At 41.8% G+C, this 22,892-nt stretch overlaps 2 protein-coding genes across 2 annotated transcripts; both read right to left on the bottom strand.

Annotated features, from left to right (window-relative positions):
• Positions 1–14,136: 14,136 nt before the first annotated feature.
• Positions 14,137–14,987, bottom strand: LOC311150046 (natriuretic peptides A-like; the record flags this gene model as incomplete). Its single annotated transcript, XM_084187290.1, has 2 exons — positions 14,137–14,469; positions 14,862–14,987. The coding sequence occupies 2 exons, from the start codon at positions 14,985–14,987 to the stop codon at positions 14,137–14,139; spliced, it is 459 nt and encodes a 152-aa protein (XP_084043416.1).
• A 5,601-nt stretch (positions 14,988–20,588) lies between these two features.
• LOC311149357 (ventricular natriuretic peptide-like) lies at positions 20,589–21,633 on the bottom strand. Its single transcript, XM_084186526.1, has 3 exons — positions 21,508–21,633; positions 20,976–21,285; positions 20,589–20,659 (listed from the first exon to the last, which is right to left on the bottom strand). Exons 1-3 carry the CDS (start codon positions 21,616–21,618, stop codon positions 20,631–20,633), a joined length of 450 nt encoding a protein of 149 aa, XP_084042652.1. The 5' UTR covers positions 21,619–21,633; the 3' UTR covers positions 20,589–20,630.
• Positions 21,634–22,892: the final 1,259 nt, after the last annotated feature.

Genomic DNA, 22,892 nt, shown 5'->3' on the forward strand with positions numbered 1-22,892 from the left:
CAAGATGTCATATTATGGACCATTTCTAATCAAGGCATATGTGTTGAGCTACATTAACACAAAAATACATAATTGCACTCGCATATGTTAAGCTTAACAGAGGACCGTTATTCTCACAAATATTCAGGCAGCAATGTTATGTTATGTGTTTGAAAGCACAGAGGAAGATGGAGGAATATAATATGGTGTATGTAAAGACTGGATAGAATCAACCAAGGTTTGTTAGTTTTAGTTTTGAGTAGATGGTGTGGACCAATACAGTGGCTTGCGAAAGTATTCACCCCCCTTGGCATTTTTACTATTTTGTTGCCTTACAACCTGGAATTAAAATTGATTTTTGGGGGGGGGTTGTATCATTTGATTTACACTGGGATTTTTGCCCATTCTTCAAGGCAAAATTGCTCCAGCTCCTTCAAGTTGGATGGGTTCTGCTGGTGTACAGCAATCTTTAAGTCATACCACAGATTCTCAATTGGATTGAGGTCTGGGCTTTGACTAGGCCATTCCAAGACATTTAAATGTTTCCCCTTAAACCACTCGAGTGTTGCTTTAGCAGAATGCTTAGTGTCATTGTCCTGATGGAAGTTGAACCTCCGTCCTAGTCTCAAATCTCTGGAAGACTGAAATAGGTTTCCCTCAACAATTTCCCTGTATTTAGCGCCATCCATCATTCCTTCAATTCTGACCAGTTTCCCAGTCCCTGCCGATGAAAAACATCCCCACAGCATGATGCTGCCACCACCATGCTTCACTGTGGGGATGGTGTTCTCGGGTTGATGAGAGGTGTTGGGTTTGCGTCAGACGTAGCGTTTTCCTTGATGGCCAAAAAGCTCAATTTTAGTCTCATCTGACCAGAGTACCTTCCATGTGTTTGGGGAGTCTCCCACATGCCTTTTGGCGAACACCAAACGTGTTAGCTTATTTTTTTCTTTAAGCAATGGCTTTTTTCTGGCCACTGTTCCATAAAGCCCAGCTCTGTGGAGTGTACGGCTTAAAGTGGTCCTATGGACAGATACTCCAATCTCCGCTGTGGAGCTTTGCAGCTCCTTCAGGGTTATCTTTGGTCTCTTTGTTGCCTCTGATTAATGCCTTCCTTGCCTGGTCTGTGAGTTTTGGTGGGCGGCCCTTTCTTGGCAGGTTTGTTGTGGTGCCATATTCTTTCAATTTTTTAATAATGGATTTAATGGTGCTCTGTGGGATGTTCAAAGTTTTGGATATTTTTTTATAACCCAACCCTGATCTGTACTTCTCCACAACTTTGTCCCTGACCTGTTTGGAGAGCTCCTTGGACTTCATGGTGCCGCTTGCTTGGTGGTGCCCCTTGCTTAGTGGTGTTGCAGTCTCTGGGGCCTATACTGAGATCATGTGACAGATCATGTGACACTTAGATTGCACACGTGGACTTTATTTAACTAATTGTGACTTCTGAAGGTAATTGGTTGCACCAGATCTTATTTAGGGGCTTCATAGCAAAGGGGGTGAATACATATGCACGCACCACTTTTCCGTTATTTATTTTTTTGAATTTTTTGAAACAAGTTTCACTTCACCAATTTGGACTATTTTGTGTATGTCCATTAAATTACAGGTTGTAATGCAACAAAATAGGAAAAACGCCAAGGGGGATGAATACTTTTGCAAGACACTGTAAAGGTCCAGCATATTTTCTAGACAGAAAAGGCTGGACATTTGTTTGTCACTAAGTACCTCTGTAAAACCTTTGTGGAAACATTGCCGTTGTTCACCTTGTAGATTCACATTGGAGGGAACCAATTGGGAAACCAATAGTATGGTGACTTTCTGGCTAGTTTCCCCATCGATGTAGGTTGGGATCGTGGTACTTAAAAGGTGGAATCCGCTATATGACATTATCACACGACTCAAGGGAAGGTGTAATGGTGCTTTCAAGACTGGGAACTCAGAAAAAAGGTCAAATCATGACGTCAGTGATCTTCAGGTCGGAAAGTCGGAGCACTAGAAAGATGCCAGAGTTTCCGACTTGGAATTCCGACTTGGATGACCGTTCAAAACTATTTTTCCAGGTTCCCAGTTGTCTTGAACGCACTGAAGTCGGAAGTCAGAGATTTCCGAGTTCCCAGTTGTTTTGAACGTAGCATAAATTGGGATAAGCCAGTAATGGCTGTGTTGTTAAGTTGATGTGTGTAAGTAGGAAGTTTGCCCACTGTCAATTAGGGTTGTAATGGTTCACCAAATCCACAGTTTGGTACGTTTTGGGGTCATGGTTCGGTCTCGGTACTGCGGGAAAATTAAATGCCATTCACAATGTTCCTGGCATTGTCTGTTGTGACAGGATTGTTATGTTGGGCCTCAAGTTTCCACTCTGATGCTGTGTCTGTAACCATGTGGGAGGTGGAAATTTACCCGTTTTGAAAACATAAATAGCAGTTGGATGCATTCATGCGATTGGCTAATGGCCAACAAGCTGCGTCAACCATAAACTAAAAGTACAGCTATCACGTTTGTAAACAAATTATAGAGTTCAAAAACCTCAATAATAGATTGCTTTTTATAAATAATGTTTTGTTGCATTTAACTGCCAAAAATGCTCTTAGAAGTGGCCATTTACTTAGTAGGTGACTTCAGAGATCATGTGGGAGAAGTGGGTGCTCAGGATGATCGACAAGTTTCCCACGAGTAATTACCAGTTGGAGGGCCGTTCAAGTGGGTTTTTCCCAGTCGTATGTGGTAAATTCCCACTTCCCACTTGGTTACGAACGCACCATGACACTGCTTCCTTCAGTGCGAGATGCACACTTTAACTCCCATAAAGGGGGCGAGTCTGTAGCACTGTACATTTCCCACTCCGGGGTAATGTGATGGGCTGTCACTGTTAAGTAAGCGCAACACAGGGTGCATTGGCCAATTCATTGAAAACTTTGGCTTTGGCTTGCTTATATAGAGCGGGTACTACCTGTTTGCTGAAATGGGTGCAAGAGGGACGTTTGCAACGTTGCTCCAGCACTTTCACAAGGTGCTGAAACCCCTATTCTCAACCACCGAGACTGGGTGCATATCCGCGACTATAAACCAAAGACTGTAAAACATTTTTAAAAAAATAACTTTGCCATCCTATCGCTCTTGTAATTTCTTTGGCCCGGTCAGATTTAGCTGCTTGAATTCAGAGGGGAGACGTTGTTTCTTTGCGTTTCCGTCTTGCTCCGGTATACTGGAGTGATGTCGGCGTAAATGTGCCAACATATTTGAGGTGTTGGCAGCTGCATAGGTGACATATTGTTATCCTCAACTCTCTGTCCATCGCCGTTGTATTCTACTGGGAATCCAAAATGTTCCCAAACTGGAGATTTAAATGATGATGGAGGATCCGCCAATTCTGGTTTATTGACCCCACTACTCGCCATTTGTACAGAACTAGTTCTTGGCTGCGCTTCACAAAAATTTGAAATGCGCCAATTAAGATTAGAATTTTGATTACAATGTGCACCTAAGCTCTAGTTGTTTTAACGGAATAGCCTGAAATGTTTTTTCAGATCAGATTTACTCGAGGCATAGGCCTACAACGCAGCGTAGGCATAACCTATAGCCCTAGTGTTTTTATTTTGTACATATTTTTCTTTAATGTATTAATTCGGGTTCACAGTGCGGACCGAAACAAGGTCCCTGTACCGAACGGTTCGGTACAAATACATGTACCGTTACATCCCTGCTGTGTATGGTGATGTCATATTGCAGAGTCTACCTTTTTTAACATGTGATTAAACATGATGATGAGGCCAGTGCAGCTTTTCTATAAATTCTAAATAGTAAAGATGGACGTAAAGTTAATCAATTATGACAAACCATGATGGCACATACAGTGCCTTCAGAAAGTATTCACACCTCTTGACTTTTTCCATATTTGAGATTGTATGTCACTGGCCTACACACAGTACCCCATAATGTCAAAGTGGAATTATGTTTTTAGAAATGTGTACAAATTAAAAGCTGAAATGTCTTGAGTCAATAAATATTCAACACCTTTGTAATGGCTAGCCTAAATACGTTCAGGAGTAAAAATGTGTTTAACAAATAGCATAATAAGTTAAATGGACTCACTCTGTGTGCAATTATTTTTTTATCACTACCTCATCTCTGTACCCCACAGATACAATTATCTGTAAGGTCCCTCAGTCGAGCAGTGCATTTCAAACACAGACTCAACCACAAAGCCAGGGAGGTTTTCCAAAGCCTTGCAAAGAAGGGCACCTATTGGTAGATGGGTAAAACAAAAAGCAGACATTGAATATCCCTTTAAGCATGGTGAAGTTATTAATTACACTTTGGATGGTGTATCAATACACCCAATCACTACAAAGATACAGGCGTCCTTCCTAACTCAGTTGCCGGAGAGGAAGGAAACCACTCAGGGATTTCACCATGAGGCCAATGGTGACGTTAAAACAGTTGCAGAGTTTAACGGCTGTGACAGGAGAAAACTGAGGAGGGATCATAAACATTGTACACAATACTAACCTAATTGACAGAGTGAAAAGAAGGAAACCTGTACAGAACAGAGCACTAAAGTAAAACTGCAAAAAATGTGGCAAAGAAATACACTTTTTGTCCTGAATACAAAGCATTAATCAAATCAAATCAAATCAAATGTTATTGGCCACATACGCCGAATACAACAGGTGCAGACATTACAGTGAAATGCTTACTTACAGCCCTTAACCAACAGTGCATTTATTTTTAACAAAAAAAGTATGTGTTGAGAAAAAAAGAGCAGAAGTAAAATAAAATAACAGTAGGGAGGGTATATATACAGGGGGGTACCGATGCAGAGTCAATGTGCGGGGGCACCGGCTAGTTGAGGTAGTTGAAGTAATATGTACATGTGGGTAGAGTTAAAGTGACTATGCATAAATAATTAACAGAGTAGCAGCAGCGTAAAAGGATGGGGTGGGGGGGCAGTGCAAATAGTCCGGGTAGCCATGATTAGCTGTTCAGGAGTCTTATGGCTTGGGGGTAGAAGCTGTTGAGAAGTCTTTTGGACCTAGACTTGGCACTCCGGTACCGCTTGCCGTGTGGTAGCAGAGAGAACAGTCTATGACTAGGGTGGCTGGAGTCTTTGACAATTTTGAGGGCCTTCCTCTGACACCGCCTGGTATAGAGGTCCTGGATGGCAGGAAGCTTGGCCCCAGTGATGTACTGGGCCGTACGCACTACCCTCTGTAGTGCCTTGCGGTCGGAGGCCAAGCAGTTGCCATACCAGGCGGTGATGCAAGCAGTCAGGATGCTCTCGATGGTGCAGCTGTAGACGTTTTTGAGGATCTGAGGACCCATGCCAAATCTTTTCAGCCTCCTGAGGGGGAATAGGCTTTGTCGTGCCCTCTTCACGACTGTCTTGGTGTGTTTGGACCATGATAGTTCGTTGGTGATGTGGACTCCAAGGAACTTGAAGCTCTCAACCTGTTCCACTACAGCCCCGTTGATGAGAATGGGGGCGTGCTCAGTCCTCTTTTTTTTCCTGTAGTCCACAATCATCTCCTTTGTCTATGGTCTCCTGAGTGGCACAGTGGTCTAAGGCACTGCATCGCAGTGCTGACTGTGCCACTAGAGATCCTGGTTCGAATCCAGGCTCTGTCGCAGCCGGCCGCGACCGGGAGACTCATGGGCGGCGCACAATTGGCCCAGCGTCGTCCAGGGTAGGGGAGGGAATGGCCGGCAGGGATGTAGCTCAGTTGATAGAGCATGGCGTTTGCAACGCCAGGGTTGTGGGTTCGATTCCCACGGGGGGCCAGTATAAAAAAATATATATATGTATTCACTAACTGTAAGTCGCTCTGGATAAGAGCGTCTGCTAAATGACTAAAATGTAATGTAAATGTTGAGGGAGAGGTTGTTATCCTGGCACCACACGGCCAGGTCTCTGACCTCCTCCCTATAGGCTGTCTCATTGTTGTCGGTGATCAGGCCTACCACTGTTGTGTCGTCGGCAAACTTAAATTTGGTGTTGGAGTCGTGCCTGGCCATGCAGTCATGGGTGAACAGGGAGTACAGGAGGGGACTGAGCACGCACCCCTGAGGGGCCCCCGTGTTGAGGATCAGTGTGGCAGATGTGTTGTTACCTACCCTTACCACCTGGGGGCGGCCCGTCAGGAAGTCCAGGATCCAGTTGCAGAGGGAGGTGTTTAGTCCCAGGATCCTTAGCTTAGTGATGAGCTTTGAGGGCACTATGGTGTTGAATGCTGAGCTGTAGTCAATGAATAGCATTGTCACGTAGGTGTTCCTCTTGTCCAGGTGGGAAAGGGCAGTGTGGAGTGCAATAGAGATTGCATCATCTGTGGATCTGTTGGGGCGGTATGCAAATTAGTGGGTCTAGGGTTTCTGGGATAATGCTGTTGATGTGAGCCATGACCAGCCTTTCAAAGCACTTCATGGCTACAGACGTCAGTGCTACGGGTCGGTAGTCATTTAGGCAGGTTATCTTAGAGTCCTTGGGCACGGGGACTATGGTGGTCTGCTTGAAATGTTTGGGGCAAATATGTTTGGGGCAAATCCAACACAACACATCACTGAGTACCACCCTTCATATTTTCAAGCATGGTGGAGGCTGCATTATGTTATGGGTATGCTTGTCATCGGCAAAGACTAGGGAGTTAAAAAAACAAAAAACAGAATAGAGCTAAGCTCAGGAAAAATCTATGGCAAGACTTGAAAAAGGCTGGCTAGCAATTATCAACAACCTGCTTGACAGGGCATAAGTAATTTTAAAAATAATAATGTGAAAATATTGTACAATCCAGGTGTGCACAGCTCTGAGAGACTTACCCAGAAAGACTCACAGCTGTAATCGCTGCCAAAGGTGAATCTAGCATGTATTGACTCAGGGGTCTGAATACTTATGTAAATGAGATATTTCTGTACTTCATTTTCAATACATTTGCAAAAATTTATAAAAACATGTTTTAACTTTGTCATTATGGGGTATTGTGTCTAGATGGGTGAGAAAATGAGCATTTCTATTTATTTAATCAATTTAAGAATAAGGCTGTAACACAACAAATGTGGAATAAGTTACGGGGTCTAAATACTTTCTGAAGGCACTGTATTTACAGTGCATTCAGAAAGTATTCAGACCCCTTCCCTTTTTCCACATTTTGTTACGTTACAGCTTTATTCTAAAATGGATTAAATAAATAGAAATGCTCATCAATCTACATACAATACCCCATACATTTTTGCAAATGTATAAAAAAAAACAACGTATACCTTATTTACATAAGTATTCAGACCCTTTGCTATGAGACTCACAATTGAGCTCAGGTGCATCCTGTTTCCATTGTTCATCCTTGAGATGTTTCTACAACTTGATTGGAGTCCACCTGTGGTAAATTAAATTGATTGGACATGATTTGGAAATGCACACACCTGTCTATATAAGGTCCCACAGTTGACAGTGCATGTCAGAGCAAAAACCAAGCCATGAGGTCGAAGGAATTGTCTGTAGAGCTCCGAGACAGGATTGTGTCGAGGCAGAGATCTGGGGAAGGGTACCAAAAAATGTCTGCAGCATTGAAGGTCCCCAAGAACACAGTGGCCTCCATCATTCTTAAATGGAAGAAGTTGGGAACCACCAAGACACTTCCTAGAGCTGGCCGCCCGGCCAAACTGAGCAATCGAGGGAGAAGGGCCTTGGTCAGGGAGGTGACCAAGAACCCGATGGTCACTCTGACAGCGCTCCAGAGTTCCTCTGTGGAGATGGGAGAACCTTCTAGAAGAACAACCATCTCTGCAGCACTCCACCAATCAGGCCATTATGGTAGAGTGGCCAGACGGAAGCCACTCCTCAGTAAAAGGCACGACAGCCTGCTTGGTGTTTGCCAAAAGGCACCTAAAGGACTCTCAGACGATGAGAAACAAGATTATCTGGTCTGATGAAACCAAGATTGAACTCTTTGGCCTGAATGACAAGCTTCACGTCTGGAGGAAACCTGGCACCATCCCTACGGTGAAGCATGGTGGTGGCAGCATCATGCTGTGGGGATGTTTTTCAGCGACAGGGACTGGAAAACTAGTCAGGATCGAGGGAAAGATGAACGGAGCAAAGTACAGAGAGATCCTTGATGAAAACCTGCTCCAGAGCATTCAGGACCTCAGACTGGGGCGAAGGTTCACCTTCCAACAGGACAACGACCCTAAGCACACAACCAAGACGACGCAGGAGTGGCTTCGGGACAAGTCTCTAAATGTCCTTGTGTGGCCCAGCCAGAGTCCGGACTTGAACCCGATCGAACATCTCTGGAGAGACCTGAAAATAGCTGTGCAGTGATGCTCCCCATCCAAGCTGACAGAGCTTGAGAGAATCTGCAGAGAAGAATGGGAGAAACTCCCCAAATACAGGTGTTCCAAGCTTGTAGCATCATACCCAAGAAGACTTTAGGCTGTAATCGCTGCCAAAGGTGCTCCAACAAAGTACTGAGTAAAAGGTCTGAATACTTATGTAAATGTGATATTTCCGTTTTTTATTTGTAATAAATTTTCCAAATTTTCTAAAAGCCTGTCTTTGCTTTGTCATTATGGGCTATTGTGTGTAGATTGATGAGGGAAAAAAACAATTTAATCCATTTTAGAATAAGGCTGTAACGGAACAAAATGTGGAAAAAGTCAAGGGGTCTGAATACTTGCCGAATGAACTGTATACACTAAGCATTCCTCGTTTTGTTAGTCATATTTTTTGCTCAATGTTTTATTTAAGAGTTTATTTTTATGAAATGTTATTTGTATGATTTGCTTCATGTACTATAAATGGATAAAATGATATGGCATTACATTTAGTCTAGAACAAGATAAACCAATGTTACTTTGGGGACATTTTTTATTTATTTTTTGTAGCTTCGCCATAGCTAGGGTTGCAAAATGTAAGGGGAACTTTCCCAAAATTCCTTGGTTTTCCAGAAGTCCTGGTTGGAGGATTCCTGGATATCCTGCTTATTCCCTCATAGTTTCAGGTATCGTCCAACCAGGATTCCTGGAAAACCGTGGAATTTGGGGAAAGTTAATTTTAGCCCAGTTGTCATTTTAAAGATATGTTTTTATATATCATTCTACTTTACATCCACACTAAATGTGTCTCTGCAGATGAGATGGATCAGATGAAGTTCTATGAAAAATGGACAAGTGGTAAATGCGCTATGTTTAGCCATTGTCAGAGCAAGCCCATGGCAAACACCATAGCAAGCCCATGGCAAACACCATATGTCCCTGGGAAAGAGAAAGCAGAAACCTCTGTCTTGTGCCTTGACATTACTCTTCAAAATAAAGATCCCTTTGTTTTGCAAATCATTCAGATGTGTCCATCTTATTTTTTATAATTATCACTGTTAAAAATATGTTTTAGAAGATATAATTCGAAAGTGTTGTTATTTTCACTTAGCTTATTCTATATATAAAATATATTCTCGTATTTCACGACTTCACCTTTCCAATGCTTGAGTAGTCCAGAAGGACTTAAGACTCCCTGTTGCCTGGTACTAAAATGAGGGCATGCATGCTCAGGCTGGCTGTGTAAGGTAGTAACGTATCCTGATGTGCCGGATACGAGGTCCAGGTCTGAGTTTTCCACATTTGACTGGCTCTGGGAACCTAGCCCACACTAATAAACTACCAATCAGGCCAATCTTCCCCCACAGTGGAAAAATCCATTGGCCATCACACCTGTGCTTATCACAGGGATCACAGTCACTGACAGGCCCTGGAATCTATCTGGAGTTCCTTAAGGATCAGTTGCGGCGGCACTTAAAGTTTTCAAGCGATGGTGACACACTGTTAAGGGAAAAGTTGCCAGGCACATCATTTTGTGTTTAATTAGTTCCTGCACAGCTCCTGTATGTATGTAGCACCTTCTTTCAATTGGTCGCTGCCATATTTGGTGACGCATCACTGAAGCAGAGTACCAGAGTTTAATTCATTACGGGTAACCCAACTAGACATGAGTGTGGGAGTGGCGTGACATGGCTTCGCTTTAGCGTAATAAACAGTGGCATCCCATTCACACTGCTTGTCAGAATACATTCCCACCAGACAAACATTGTTTGTAGCATTTTTTTTTATTAGTTATGAATTAACCACATTCTTTATCTCAGGGTGAGAGGTTATTTTTGTCTTCGTGTATCGAAGTGGCTGTTATACAGATTTTTACTATTTCCTGGTGTTGTCTCATACTGTAGCCACGTCAGTGCTTTCTCTAACGATCATTGTAGGCTATAGGGCAGGGATCATCAACTAGATTCAGCCGCGGGCCAATTTTTTTTTTCTTGAGCGGATGGTCGGGGGGGCCGGAACATAATTACAAATAATTTGTAGACTGCAAATTGACCACAAGAAGGCCAAACAGATATAATATTTGACTAAAACATAATAATTTCAAACCTTGCTTACATTTGTATATGATCACGTGTCTCTATTATGCATGGAAATACTTGGGAACAGATTTCTCAAATATAAATCAGTTGGAGCTGATTTCCTGGTGTTTTTACCGTTTTTTTAAATGTCCAACAATGAAAATTCTACAAAAAAACTTTGGGGGCCAAATAAAACCGCGGGCCGCCATTTGGGGAACCCTGCTATAGGGAGACTCTTAAGTCACCAATGGTTGGTTTTTAGAATATCGCAGAGTTGTGGCACATACAAAATATTGAAATGAATTATAATGACATTTCACAGACCAGGCCATCTCAGGACAGCTTTGTTTTGCGCGGCTCAGTTCAGCTCAGTAGTGTGAAAAGCCTGTAGCTCAGCTGGTAGAGCACGGCGCTTGTAACGCCAAGGTAGTGGGTTCGATCCCCGGGACCACCCATACACAAAAAAAAATTTATGCATGCATGACTGTAAGTCGCTTTGGATAAAAGCGTCTGCTAAATGGCATATTATTATTATTATTAAAAGCCATTGTTGTGGTTGGCATTCACCATATTGCTCTCCTTTACTCTGTGTTCGTAGGCCAGCAAAGATATGAGAGCAACCTCATTGAGATGTATCTCATGTCTGAAGGAACTACAGACTCCTTGTAGGAATGCCCTACTGTAAATGACAGGGTGTTAGGATCTTATTAGCTCACTTCACCGCTGCCTAGAAAGGTGTTTTAGGATGTAATGAGGGCCTTGGGGAAGAAAAAAAGTGTCAAGGGAAGCCAGCTTGGATTTTGGCGTCACTTCCATCAAATCCCATTGAAAGCATAGGTCATTGACAGAAAAACTTGAATTGTTGCATCTCGTTCGTTGTGTTGTTGGCCTCCGGTGGCTAGCTAGCTAGCTAGCTAAAATGGTCCCTTTCATAAATTAGCCATGGATGGAGATAGGGATTTGGACTTGTGGTTTTACTTAATTCTTCGTACTGGCCAATGATTACAACAGCGATTCTGATCCAACCATTAATTCATACATTGTTATGCCCCTGGCCTGAGAGGATGGAAGTTCAATATGTAGCTAGATGTAGAAGGCTAATGTTAACTAGGTAACATTGCCCATGAATGGATATTAGGCTAGCGAGCAAGCGTTTTAGCCAGGTAGCCTAGGACAACAAAAAATGAAAGCGTGTACTATATGACAGAGTGATAGACTGTTTCGTCAACATGAAAGAGAGGAGGATGGCATTGCCGTTTCTCTACAAATAGGGTGAGTCAACATGTTTTTCTACTTGCACAAACACGCATGCACACACGCACACTGGCTTCCCCAGTGATTTTACCCATGCACCGCTACTGCACCTAAAAAGCCCATATGCCACTGGTTGAGAGAAATTGTCAGAATTATGAGGTTGTATGGGTTGTTGGAGGTGCGTCTGTAAATCCTGCCTAATGAGGGGGCTGGCCTGGAGTCTTGGGCTAAAATTCTGCTAACAGTACTTGTCACCGCAATGCCGCGCACAACAAACTGAGCATTCATTTTCCAGAATCAATGTTCATTGATACTCTTGTTTTAGTAGTGTCTGCTTTGCGCGCAATTTGAGTAGTTGAGACATAAAAGGGTATCATTAGAAAAGTTAACTTCTCTATTACAGTAAAATAATGTCTCAATGTGTTTCATTGTCCATATGACCGATTCTGTTGGACCAAACGTCAAATGCAAATAGCGAGTTGAAACCGCTTGTCAGAGAGGAAGAAGCGATCTCACCTTTGTTGTTGTGAGTGGAAGGGGGAGGGGCTTGGTGTGTGTGTGTAAACCAGAGTTCTGTCAAAAATAAGCCCAATGCGTTTCTATGGGCTTATTTTGGACCTAAGCTTGTTGCCTGCCTTCCCGCCTTTGGGACAACAACTCCCATTGTTAGGGCGGAGACAGGAGCATCTTGTGATTATATACAGATCTCTGGTGTAAATGGGAAGGTGCACACAGTACAGAGGGAGCTAAGGAGATGAGACCAAACAGACAACATGAGAACAAGCGGACATAAAAATAAAAAATAAACTTAATTCTAGCATACAGACATTTGGAATATTGCGCAAAAACGTTACTTAGAATTAATTTGATATATCGGCCAGCTCTAATTGAGGGAGGTGTTCTGGAGGGGGCCCTCCTTAAGTCGGAGAATTTTGCATTTTTGAAACACCTCCCTCAATCTATTAAGCATACCTCTTTACCTGTTCAATTGTCATTTTAATTCATAATGATGCACATTTATTCTTTAGAACTTTTATGCCTTAGGAGTTTAGTACAACTGCCACACTGGTATATAGTATCATATCCCAAGAATTAAAGCAATTTTTGTATTTTCTAAAGTGTAGCAACTTTAGCAGGCATGACAGCTAAGATACAGTGGGGAGAACAAGTATTTGATACACTGCCGATTTTGCAGGTTTTCCTACTTACAAAGCATGTAGAGGTCTGTAATTTTTTATCATAGGTACACTTCAACTGTGAGAGACAGAATCTAAAACAAAAATCCAGAAAATCACATTGTATGATTTTTAAGTAATTAATTTGCATTGTAAGTAGGAAAACCTGCAAAATCGGCAGTGTATCAAATACTTGTTCTCCCCATTGTAGTCAGACAAGCTACTCTAACTTGGTTGATAGCCTGAAATGGCTTTGTAGCTAGTTATGAGAGTTGGAACTTATCTAGCTGGCTAGCTAAAGACAACTTCATAAAATTGATAGGTGGCTACTATTACAGAGAAACAACACATTTTTTACATTTATTTTATTCATCAAGAAGGAATCAATTGGCTACATACATAGCTTGATCAAATTCATTTACAAAACATACCTCGTGCGAGTCCTGCCCATCACCAGCAGCTAAAATCAAATCAAACGCTGTGTGTCACTCTACACTCTCTCTCCTCCTCCACTGACGATACTGTCTGCATGCATTAGACTAGAGTATCTAGCATCCTGGGGAGGGTACTCTTTGCCTGGTCCAGTCAATGTGGCCCTCTGCAAAATAGAGCTGACAGATTAAAAAAATATATATATTATGATAAATCGTCGGCTTCAAAATAAAGTTGAGTGATTTGACATGTGAAAAATAAAAAAAACAGGACATATCTTAAGGGGTCATGTGCCCTTGTGCCCCTCTATGGGCTTGATGCCTCTGACAACCGCATGTGTCATAATAGTATCACAAGTTATGAGGAGAGATTCAAGACTTAAAACTTGTTACCATGACTTCAATTGTTAAAGGGCCAATGCCGCCGTTTTTATCTCGATATCAAATCATTTCTGTTTTAAATTAAAATGGTAAAAAATTAACAAAAATTGCTTCTTAGCAAAGATTAATTTCTCAAGCAAGAATTTAGCTGGGACTGTCTGGGAGTGGACTGAGTGGGGAGGGGAAAACTGAAAATGTGCTGTTATTGACAGAGGTTCGGAACTCTCTCATTGGTATATTAACCAATTTATCGCATGGTGGTGTTACCATGGAAGGCTAAAACTCCATCCCACTAAAACAGGCTGAAATTTCAGGCGGTATTTTCAAACAGCTCTTACACTAAAGGGGCATTATCATAATTTTCATAATTTCAGAGTATTATTCCAACCTCAGTGTGAAAATATATATAAAGCGCTGGAAAATAAAATGTTTGACTGCACTGGGCCTGTAAGTTGTATCAACATGTGTCTTATAATCAAAGTTGACATAACCTACATATGTTTTTCTGTGTAATGTATATACATCAACTGACTAGCTACGTCTTTTAGGACTGCAGCCTAGCCCGCTCGAGGTCCCGATGCGGTCCATCCTGGCTCCGAAGCACCCGGACACAGCTTTACTCCTGGTGGCCATGAGCAGGTCCTGCAGCCGGCTCCTTTGACTCTGGGCCCTGCTGTAGCTCTCGTCTGCAGCTAGCTCCCGGACGTCTGAGAGTAGAGGCCTCTGTGGGGCCCCTGGGGCCCTGTCCCACTCTGGGCTAGCCTGACTATGTTCAGGCTCTGGGTTGGGGCCCTCGTAGTCCACTGCAGGGTCCTCTGCTGTGGCCACTGCAGCCAAGGTCTCCTCGAATCGCTCCAGTAGATTCTGTAGAACAGGGAATTCATGTCATGATGTTTCATTACTTGATTTAGTTACAGTATCCTGGGCACTGTTAGAGCCATCTATCACAGACAAACAGGTTCCTTAATCCATTGACATAAAGGCTGTACAAAAATAATATTATTTATCCTCAAATACAAAAAACCTTCCTTCCAATATAACTCTAGATATTGTACACAAAATACAGTTTTGAAAAGCGCATATTAGGTCAGACATTTTCTTTCTGACTAGCTGTTATTACATCACAAAAGTTGCCAAACAACTCTAAGTCAACTATCCATCAATTCAATCCAACACAACTTTATTATCAATTCTCCTAGGGACAATAAATCTGTGTACTCTACCTACATCAACTGAGAGGACTAGTAACTACCTACCTTCAATTGGGCCAAGTCGCTAGCAGGGTAGGGTCTGCCCAACACATGGGCCGCCACCAGCGTCTGTTGACAAAGCAGGAGCAGAAGTCCCCATGAGACGGCCGTCCTCGCCATGCCTGATTCCATTTAGGCTGTGGTTTGTTAGTGCTAAGGCAGGTTGTTAGCCAGGCATTCTCTTAAATAGACACACAACACAGGCGCACACACATACAGAGGAGACGGTCTGGTGTCAGTGGCTCATCATTTTGTGGATTGTCTGAAGTGCATTCCGACACCTCTGTCTGATAAGGCTGCTGGTAAAATGTAATTTTAAGTGGTGGCTGGGTGGTGGCTGATGTGTGTGTGTGTGTGTGAGTGAGAGGATACTCATGGTAGGTCTTTGGGGCCTGAGCTCAGACATGCCGTGCTTTGCCGGGAATACATCCGCTCTCTCCAAACCCTAAATATACCACAGTGGGTTAAAAGCATGTTCTGCTGCTCTATATATAGTAGGCAAAAAAAAGTATCTTAATTTGAGTGTGTGGACCCCCTTCATGGAGTTTTCTCTTGGAGTTTTCCAATCATCTTGCATGGCCCAAAAGAGAGAGAGAGGCCTTTGAGAGGCCATAATGACTTGATTCACCTTGAGTGGTGGTATTTGAGTCACTCATCAATAATAAATAGGGTACTTGTGAATAAATCAAGTTATGTAAAAAGTTTCCAGCCCCTTCAAACAGTATTACCGTAAAGCATGTGAATGATCTGTTAAGGTGACTTGTTGGACATTGGCTGATAGATGGATGACAGTCTTGGGTGCTCCATATAAGACTCCATATTAGAAGGCAAGACCATATCTCATGTCCTATTCAAATCGATAACCCTCATGACTCATAAAATGATTAGAATTTTTGACATTACTGTAAAAATACGTCATTCATTCCTAAAACATAACGCTGCCTTATCACTGGACAGCATAACTAAACACGGGTCAGGTTATCAGTAATGATGACCCACACCACTTGGTACAATGTTAAGATGAAGTGTGCGTTTCCAGAAGGTCTGAACTGGGCAGAGTCCAGGGTTGGTGTATAAGAGCGTCTGCTAAATGACTAAAATGTAAATGTAAATGTCGACATTGTAATTCATGTAATCATTGAACCATATAAAGTTATACGTCTAAAATACACTATATATACAACAGTATGTGGACACCCCTTCAAATAAGTGGATTTGGCTATTTCAATCACACCCGTTGCTGACATGTGTATTAAATTGAGCACACAACCATGCAATCTCCATAGACAAATATTGGCAGTAGAATGGCCTTACTGAAGTGCTCAGTGACTTTCAACATGGCACCGTCATAGGATGCCACCTTTCCAGTTCGTAACATTTCTGCCCTGCTAGATCTGCCCCAATCAACTGTAAAGGCTGTTATTGTAAAGTGGGAAGTCTAGGAGCAACAATGGCTCAGCCGCGAAGTGGTAGGATACACAAGCGCACAGAATGGGACTGCCAAGTGCTGAAGTGCCTAGCGCGTAAAAATCGTCTTTCCTCGGTTGCAACACTAACTACCGAGTTCCAAACTGCCTCTGGAAGCAACGTCAGCACAATCACAATGGATTTCCATGGCCGAGCAGCCGCACACAAGCCTAAGATCACCATGCGCAATGCCAAGCATCGGCTGGAGTGGTGTAAAGCTCGCTGCCATTGGACTCTGGAGCAGAGGAAACGTGTTCTCTGGAGTGATGAATCACGCTTCACCATCTGGCAGTCCGACAGACAAATCTGGGTTTGGCGGATGCCAGGAGAACGCTACCTGCCTGAATGCATAGTGCCAACTGTAAAGTTTGGTGGAGGAGGAATAATGGTCAGGGGCTGTTTTTCATGGTTCGGGCTAGGCCCCTTAGTTCCAGTGAAGGGAAATCTTAACGCTACAGCATACAATGACATTCTATACGATTCTGTGCTTCCAACTTTGTGGCAACAGTTTGGGGAAGGCCCTTTCTGTTTCAGCATGACAATGCACCCATGCACAATACAGAAATGGTTTGTTGAGATTGGTGTGGAAGAACTTGACTGGCCTGCACAGAGCTCTGACTTCAACCCCATCGAACACCTTTGGGATGAATTGGAATGCTGACTGCGAACCAGGCCTAATCACCCAACATCAGTGCCCGACCTCACTAATGCTCTTGTGGCTGAATGGAAGCAAGTCCCCGCAGCAATGTTCCAACGTCTAGTGGAAAGCCTTCCCAGAAGAGTGGAGGCTGTTATAGTAGCAAAGGGGGGACCAACTACATGATTTTGGAATAAGATGTTCAATGAGCAGGTGTACCTGCTGCACCTGACTCAATTTGGCGCATGATAGATCTATGAATGTGATCCCAAGGTTTAGGCAAATTTCACATCTCATTATTTTCCTCATTGAATATTCAGCCTGAGCTTATAATGACTTAGGCATTCTGTAATTTGCTATTTATTTTTCGAAATGGAGGTATGAAAGTAACCAGCCAAAACAACGTTTTGTGCTCAGTTGTAAACATTTATTGTACACCATGACACCATCTTACATCAGTTCAAATAAATATATTGGCAATAAACAAAGTTCAATAAATATAATAAAATAAATACGTAGCCTATAAATAAGAATACATTTTGGTAAGTAATGACGTTGCTGTTCCAGGTTATGTGTAAGACTTCATCTTCTCTTTGCATCTGAAAATAGAGAAAACAAGACATTAGACAACATAAGTTTGTCTCTTAACATTAGAACTCTCACAATGGATATCAGACAACTTTACCACACTGTTTTGGCGTCAACTACTTGGACACTATTTGATTAAGAGATTGTATCTGATGCACAGTAGCCTATACCATCTAAACCTGAACTATACTCACTGTATTTGCCAACCGTGGTGCATCCAAGAGAGCTCATTGAGCCAATTCGGTCCATCCTTCGCCCGAAGCAGCCTGAGTATCTTTTTGATGTTGAGTCGTTTCGGACAGTTTTCAGGTCCCGAGCCGAGAGGAACTCTCTTATGACGGCTTTGTCCAGTCTTGTTTGTGGTTGCTCTCTCTCATCCTCTGCAACCATTGCCATGTCTTCGGGAGTGACGTCGTCCAACTTTTCTGTGGAGACTTGCTCGACCTCACTCCGCTCAGGAAAGGACTTTTCAAGTTGATGGAGAAGTACCTGCAATGTCAAAAACAAGTTTGAACAAACGGTTTTAATGATACCCTTGGGCTTCAACGTCTAGGGATTATAAACTACTAGATATTTCCGGAACAAGACATCCCTCAAAGGCAGATATAAGGCTGTATAGCCTAAAAGGGGCTTACATTTAAGACCTCCATGTCATCATTGGTCAGTAAACCGTTGTAGACAGGATATGCGCTGCTCAGCGGCATATTTAAGAACAGGAGAACAAGGCCAAAAAGAGGAATGTTGGAGAGCTGCATTATTCTCTTTGTTCTTCAGCGAAATTGAAGTTGTGTAAATTGAAGTTGTGTGTGAAGCTTCTTTTCCTTGCAGTTCAATTGTCGTTGTGTCTACACACCTACCCCAGGGTCTTTTATATCTAGTCTGACACGCACAGTTATGCAAAGAATTGGAGTTGCATGCCGACACCTGATTGTGATAACACTAGCTGTCGGAAATGATTCCTTTTAAAGCGTTGTCTTCCTAGATAATGGGGCATACCCATGACCTAGTCAGTTCAATCCTTTGTTTAGAAACATACGTTCATAAATTGGCTTGCATATTGTAAGAGATTTTTCACATTGAGTAGCCTACTGAAAGTCACAGGCTTAATACGGGTCTTGCCAACAGTGGGCCGCTCCCTAGCATTGAGGACAGACCTCGCGCCTTGTTTAATGTTAGGCTTCTAAAATTGGTGATATATTAATTATGAAGTAATTATCAAGTTCTCACTAAACTACGTCCCACTGGGCACAAACTGGTTATATCAATTGAATTTGTCAACGTATCGTGACAATGTCAGATTTTCAACGTTATCCACTATCAGAAACAAAAACAATAGGCTGGGCAACACCTCCAACTGGAGAATCCCATCCAAGGTTTTAACCAAGCCCGCTTAGCTTTGATATTTATCCCTGACTATTACCAATGTGCTATTTTCAGAATGATTGTTGAGAGACATCCACTTAAAAACGAAATAGAGTCACTGTTGCTATCAAAGTCATTCCAAAGGGTAGGTTTAACAGAGCAAATGAAACGTGACCAAAATGTATCAATCATCAATGATACTATTTAGGCCTATATAGCAGTTGCAAAGTCATCAACATCAATTGTTTGAATTCAACTCAGAATTCAACTAAAAATAGACAATACAATAGGCCTAGGATTTCAAGCTCTGGTTGAGTTGAAATGTAATGATATTTAGTGATATTGAATTGTGTTTGGTTGTCAATGCAACCACATATCAACATTTGTGCCACTGACTTAGTCTGGCTTTAATTCCAGTTTGTCTACAAATAAAAAATGTATATGTTGGATTCACGTATCCATCTCAACCAAAAATCAAAGTTGAAGAATAGGACTAAATCAAACTTTATTAATAGTGCATTTAAAGTTTGATTTGATGTAATCCTATTCTATAACTTTGGTTGAGATGGTGACGTGAATCCAACATATCAATTAAGAGCGTCTGCTTAGTGACTAAAATGTGAATGTGAATATATTTAGTATAGTTTTATCTAAAAAGGATAACTTTTTTAATGTTTCCCTATTTTTATGAAATTCACTGAGTGGGATGGACCTCCCCTTCCTCCTCTGAGGAGCCTCCACTGATTTAGACATAATTTAGCCTGTGTGTGTGTCTAAGGTGGGGGGTGTGCTGGGCCCTCTCTACAGACCTGCCATATAGATTTTAAAGTTGGCAGTCTGTCAAATGTTTTAATCGTGCTATATCGATGTGGAATATAGGCTACTGCATCTGCCACATTCTTGTTCCTGAACTTACATTGACTTTTGTAGAGTTTCAATAACTTTCTTTTTTACAATAAACAATGGGAGCCTTTCCAATGTACTGGTCCAACGACAATAGTTGGGCTTATGATGGGAACACATTCGTTAACTGTGTCATACTACTTGTCTACAAGAATGCTAAATATTGTTGATAATTAGTTTTCATATAATGATCCTCCGATTATTTGGACCTAATGTGCTGGCATTGCAGCGCTGGTTTAGTCCATAAACTATTTGAATTGCAGTAGTTCATTGTCAGTACAACTTGAATTTCTCTCATTATCTTTCTCTCTCTGCGACAACTATCCTAATGTGACAACTGGTAGGCTATAATGTCTTGAATTCATAATAAATATATGTTGATGACAAGAAAGCAAAGTGTTCTATATCTAATAGTTTATTACAAATGATACCATCTCACAACATCATCAAACATATATATATCAATTTTATACACATAAGTGAACAATACTGTACAGGCGTCCAACATAACAAATACGTAATATTGGCTATTTCTGGAGAGTGCCATTAGCAATCATATATTCCTTTTTCGTAGTAGAAATCAAATATGCATATGTCTAATTCTCACTGACCAAGTCTAGAAACAAACCAACACTGAAATAAAGAGATTGAATTGTGTATGTTTTAATATCAAAATGATTTAATATATGTTAGTTTATCAAATAAATATATTATTTGAATGAAAAAAATGCATTCTCCATAATGGGAGGGAGATTTCCACAGACGTCAGACATGACGCAGTTTCGTGACGTCCATGAATGGGTAGCCTACATTGTTCTTCAGTTCCCAAATATTCTCTTCTTGTTACCTGCAAATACAAATTAAAATAATATAAAATTAGGCCCTATGTACTTTTTCCACACAAAGGCTATGTTTAGACAGGTAGCCCAATTCTGATCTTTTTTTTTAACTAATTGGCAATTTGATTTGAATCAGATCAGCTCTGAAAAAGATCTGATGTGAAAAGATCTGATGTGAGTGGTCAAAAGACCAATTACTGGAAACAAGATTAGGGCTGACTGTCTAAATGCAGCCAAAGTGACATCGTAGCCTACTACATTCTTGAGCAGATTTGTAAGGTTTTTAAAGACATTCCACTCAAGTTATTGCCATAAAATATGTACCAGTCTTGACGTTATTGCACCCCAGTCCGCTCCATGAGCCGATTCTCTCAATCCGGTTACCGAAACAGCTGTTGAACGATTTGGCCGTCCTCGTCAAACCGATGAGATCTTTCAGGCGTGACACCACAGGGCTTTCGGGGGCAATTCTGTTGGGTGCGTTCATGATCATTCTCTCCTCCTGCCCCCGGATCACCGCGGGCGAGTTCTCAATGTCCTCCGTCTCGGCTGTGTCCACCTCCTCAGACTCCGATGGATAAGCGTAATTTTCCTCGTTAACGGTCAGCTTGTCCTCGAGCCGCTGGATCAGGTTCTATAAGTGAACAAATGGCACGTATTAATGTCATAGTCATAACACATTACTTTGAAAGGTGATTTCAATAGAACTTATAGATGCTCATAGAATATATGTGTTGTGTCAACAGTTAAAATTTGTTATAAATCTACAGAAATTAAATAATTCTAAGAACATCAATTTACTTGATTTTCTATTTTATGTTTCTGAGCTGGTTCTTACTGTAGTAAGGTGTCTTACCTTCAGATTTTCCAACTCTTGAACATTCCGACTGGCATACGGAGTTCCACAGCTTACACTGTGTGTCGTTATTAATACGATATATCCAAGGAAAATATGCAATTTCGCCATTCCAATAACGATCCCCCTGTGGTCTTTTTGAGGTGTCCCGTTCAGTGTTTTAATGACGGGATGACTAAGTCCCCTTTTTATATAGAGCCCCGTGCTTTGGACAGTAGGCCTACTTATGAAGGACTGCATGTTATGACAGAATTCAGCTTGACATTCCGTTGCCTTGACAGTGAGTGATAAGGGAGCCTGGTTGTGTGCGGCGCCCTGACCGACATCCTTTTAAGATAAGATTTCGTTTGGACCATTATTTGGACTGGAAATACTTATGCGCTCTAGAATCAATTGTAGCCTAACTATTTGGTGTCGTGTTTTTAGTTTGTCTTTGGGGATGAGAGGAGGAAGAGGATGAGGGACGATGAAGAAGAGTAGGTGAAGGATGATGAGGAGGAGGTTGTGATAGGCTACTCATCGATATATGGTATCACTTGTTGAGTTTCAAGCTCTGATAGAGGAAATGTTGTTGACCATAGTGATTGTTTTCTATGTATTGTATTGTGCTCTTTGTATGTACACAATACTTTTTAAGCCTTGAGACAATTGAGACATGGATTGTGTATGTGTGCCATTCAGAGGGTGAATGGGCAAGACGAAAGATTGAAGTGCCTTTGAACAGGGTATGGTAGTAGGTACCAGGCACACCTGTTTGTCTCGAGAACTGCAACGCTGCTGGGTTTTTCATGCTCAACAGTTTCCCGTGTGTATCAAGAATGGTCCACCACCCAAAGGACATTCAGCCAACTTGACACAACTGTGGGAAGCATTTCAACACCTTGTCCATGCCCCTACGAATTGAGGCTGTTCTGAGGGAAAAAGGACGGGTGCAACTCAATATTAGGAAGGTGTTCTTAATGTTTTGTAATGTACACGCTGTATATCTGGCACTAATAGTGGAATGATAGTGTTTCACAGTATTACTTACTTGCCAGTGTTGTGATTGGCCTATTGATTTCTCCTACCGGACTAGGAAAGCGGTTCTGACTTTGTGGATGTGTTATCTAGTGGAAATTGTTCCTGGTTTCTAAAATTCTAAACTGTTCAATTTAAGTTTATGTGAGAAAACAAGCACTGAATAGTGTAGAGAATCATTGTACCATCTAACTCGCTATAAAATATATTTTCACCAACAACAAAATATTGTTTTTACAGCTTTGAAGCTGATGGACCAAAACAAAAGTTACTTTCGGTTTTGGTCCACCAGCTTCAAACAACTTAAAACAGATGTAAAAACGATATTTTAGTTTTATTGAAAATATTTAAATGGTACAATGATTCCC

Source organism: Coregonus lavaretus (genome assembly GCF_964263955.1).
Source record: "Coregonus lavaretus genome assembly, chromosome: 22".
NCBI lineage: Eukaryota > Metazoa > Chordata > Actinopteri > Salmoniformes > Salmonidae > Coregonus > Coregonus lavaretus.